Source organism: Morone saxatilis, unplaced genomic scaffold (genome assembly GCF_004916995.1).
Source record: "Morone saxatilis isolate NCDOM2014 unplaced genomic scaffold, NCSU_SB_2.0 Contig8, whole genome shotgun sequence".
Taxonomy (NCBI): domain Eukaryota; kingdom Metazoa; phylum Chordata; class Actinopteri; family Moronidae; genus Morone; species Morone saxatilis.
Window position 1 is genome coordinate 22359435 of NW_023340257.1, and position 3856 is coordinate 22363290.

At 41.1% G+C, this 3856-nt stretch overlaps 1 protein-coding gene across 1 annotated transcript; it reads right to left on the reverse strand.

Moving 5' to 3' along the window:
• Positions 1–716: 716 nt before the first annotated feature.
• On the reverse strand, positions 717–3351 carry lpar6a (lysophosphatidic acid receptor 6a). Its single transcript, XM_035680670.1, has 2 exons — positions 2850–3351; positions 717–2470 (listed from the first exon to the last, which is right to left on the reverse strand). Exon 2 carries the CDS (start codon positions 2467–2469, stop codon positions 1384–1386), a length of 1086 nt encoding a protein of 361 aa, XP_035536563.1. The 5' UTR covers position 2470; positions 2850–3351; the 3' UTR covers positions 717–1383.
• Between the last annotated feature and the right edge of the window lie 505 nt (positions 3352–3856).

A 3856-nucleotide genomic window follows, 5' to 3' on the forward strand; every position in this document is an offset into this window, starting at 1 on the left:
ATACATTTTTCTTTTAAATTTGATGCCTTTTTTGTACACATTAGGATGTGAAATTATTTTTTTTAATTATGCAACCCGACTGTTTTGAATTGTAATCATTTGTTGAGCAAAAGCTTCCTGATTTACTGTGTATTGGCACTGATTTTACTGTTCTGGTGCAGAGGACCAACCTTTTAGTGATTATATTAAAAACATCATGTCCTTGTGGAGGAGGAGAACAATTTGTTACTGGATGATAACATGGAATTCCTATCTAGCTTAAGTTAAACACAAAATACACTGCACTGCTTTATTTCCTCTTTAGTACCAACTGACCCATGTATGTTATGTTTAAGTAGATATCATTATGTTTTTGTCAGTTTCCATTAATAAAGACTTCCTCTCTCACACCACTGGTTGCCACACAGGAAGCTGGCACTCCCCAATGAGAGTCAGACAGACTGCATCCAAATGTCTTCTTCCACTTCTCTACCTCTTCATTTGCATGAAGGACAAATATTCAGAGATGAGGTTTAGCAGTTAAATGGTATGAAGTCAAATCAGCTTGTCAAGTGGTCTCATGAAGTTTAAAATAGTAAATAATAAGATACTATACTGATAATGTAATTTTAAGTTTTGGTCCATTATATAATATTCAAGTTCAACATTTTAAATGATTTATATACCAGCGTCAAAAGATTGATTGATCGTTGATCAGTGAAATGACAAAAGGTTTCAAGTGCAATTGTTTGTTTTAAACAGTACATGACTTTTATTCATTACTGTGGCATGAGTGCAGTATATGGAATTCTGTGTCAGTGCATTTAATGGTCTAAAAAGGCAAAAAACAAAATGCTGCCAGAACAAAAAAGGCACTTCTGTGACCTATTTGTAATTCACAATAAAAAAAGAAAAGAAAAAAAAGCCCTGTACAATCTATAGCTTGATATATCTTTATGTTAATTTAATAGATTCTACTATAAAGTTGGCACCGCAAATTACCACAGAAATGTACAGATATACAGGCACATGAAGCATTCAATATGATAACTGTCCTGCTGTTCAGTGATCACATTCTCTTCCAGGTCACTGGCAGAGTAATTGCGCGTAACACAATTACAGTATATTCCACAGGAAAGGGAAATTAGTAAGTAGTAATAACAAATCCACAGATGTGAAGAAATGGACATGTAGCAGTAATACTGCAGAGCAGAGGCTGTCTATGACAGGTCCAAACATTTGTCCTGAGATGAAGACTGAGATCAAATAATACTTCTTTGGCAGGTGGTTCATAAACCATTCAAACAATCCAAACAAGTCCATTCCCATTGTCTCAAGGAGGTTTGTTTTCCTATGGGAGGATGTATTTTAATACCTTTCATGTTGAGTGTGGCAACCCCACTGTCACACTGACGACTCGTTGTGGAAGACTTTAGCTTTGAGATTCCTTAGGCTGCAATGCAGGTTTGAGCTGGTTTCTGACTGCAGGGCATCTGAGAACTTGACGTCAAACGAGTGCTTGCCCTGAGACTTCCTCTTCATTGAGTTCTGGATGGTCTCCGAGGTGAAGTAGTACACGATGGGATCAAAGCAGCAGTTGGACACAGCAATGCAGAGGGCTATTGGGTAGATCGTCCGGACCACCGATTCCACAAAGCAGCCTTTTAAAGTTTTGGTGCGGACCAGAGCATAGAAAATCAAGTTTACATTGTAGGGGATGAAGCAAAAACAAAAAATAAGGAGATGCACAATTATCATACGTAGGATCTTTTTTTTGTTCAGCTTCCCCCCTCGACTGATGGTTTGAGGGCGACGCAGGGTCTGCAACACCATGATGGAACAACACACATTGAGTAGAAGTGGGATGACGAAGCCCACTGTCTCTATGAAGATCACCACCTTGGACAGGTGAGATTTCCACTGCTTGGAGGAGAAGTTCTCAAAGCAGAATGTTGCGTTGGTATTATTATTCCCACGTGAGGTGGTCTCCAACAGGAACCCTGTGGGGAGACTCCCTGACAGCACCAGCACCCATACAGCAACACACACTATCTTGGCATTGCGCTTGGTCCTAAGCGCCCTTGAGCGAAAGGGGTACACAATGGCTAAAAAGCGATCCACGCTAATGCAGGTGAGGAAGAGAATGCTGCCATACATGTTGGTGTAGAACAGAGAGACGGAGACCTTGCAGAGCGTGCTTCCAAAAGGCCAGTTCTGGTTGATGAAGTAGAAGACTCTCAGAGGCAGTGTGAAGACAAACAGCAGATCAGACACTACCAAGTTCATCATGTAGGTCGTGGTCTCGTTCCTCAGCTTCAGAGAACAGGTGAATATGTAAATGGCCACAACGTTGGTGATCAGTCCCACCACAAACACAATGCTGAAGACTGTACTGTACAATGGGTATTTAAACCCATCGTTCTTGATGCAGGTAGAGTTGTTAGCGATTTGCTGGGTGAAACTGCCAGTTGGGATGGTGCTGTTGTACATTCTGAGAGACAAAGAGTGGAGGGATGAGAGGCGTCTGTTACGTAATAGCTATATAATGAAAAGGCTGCTGTGAACAATGAATTCACCATGAATGGAGAGTATATCACAGAACAGTCCTAAGCCAGGATACAGTGAAAGGCACTCTGTCATCTGATAATTCATGCCATCGGCACAAAGGTTTCTGCCCATGTTAGAGAAGACTGCTGCACATGGTCACAAAGATTCCCTCCCCTGTCTTGATGTAGTTATTTTGGGGGTTACCTCATGTTGAAAAGAACCCTCCCAGAGGACAGAGATACAGGCTGGAGCCTCCTCCCCTCCCCCTTCCCTGTCTCTCAACCAGGATGCACCCCACAAGTTGCAAGCTGAGCTTTACTTACTCAGATAATTTAGTCCCACGTGTGTCTCCTTTTCTCCCAAGAAGTCCTCAACCACCATGAGCTGCTGAGTCCACAAAGGGAATGATAGCATATCCACATTCAGGTCCGTTAGAGAGATTCCCTGATGGCAAAATCCCTTCTCTTTGTCAAAACTCAGTCCTTTGTTTTTGTCCTTTTCAGTTCCAAAGCAGCAAACTTGTCATTAGAGTTCCACCTCTCACAAGGTCCTGACCACAAACCACCAGGCTTCTTCCCAGGAGCAGAAGTCAAGCTTGAGTTGAGCTTGTGCTCTCCATCTGTGTGTCACAACGTGAGTGTGTTTCACAGTTTGTCCTCAGGGTCTTTTTCCTGTCCCCTCTTTTCTTCTTTTTCTCTTACTAACGGACTGACTCACTCTCAGTATCGACTTCTCTCTCTCTCTCTTTCCTCAGTTTCTTTTTCCCTCTGACAGCCTCACAAGCTTTGACTCAGCACACATCACATTCAGTTGTACTTCTCCTTTGTGCCGGTGTCACAGACAGTTTTTGTACTTTGAGTGGAAGGGAGAGCAACTGTCCTAACTCCTCCCTCTGCCTCCCATCTAACTCCTCCTTCTCCTTTGTCTGCTGTTAAAGGAGGAATCAACCCAAACAACTCTCCATTGTGAGGGAATTCATCAAAATGTTGCAATAAATTCTCATAATTTGCTGGAATACTGTCAGTCCTGTATAAACACATTTGATGCATGGATACATATTTAAAATAAACATTTTGAGCTATTCTTACATGAGTAGTGAGTGAGTTAAAAAATTAAAAATGCAATATTAAATGTTACCACCAATATTGGGCTTATCAAAAGAATATTTTACAGATCAACTAGAGTTTAAAAAAGTGCCTTTACAAGGTTAAAATGGTTGATTTGTTTACTGCTTTTTTTTAGCAGCATTAAAATAAGTAATTAAAATTACCTCCACCTCAACCAACTGCATGAAAGCTGCTTACATATTTATGCATGACTAAGTCAGTCA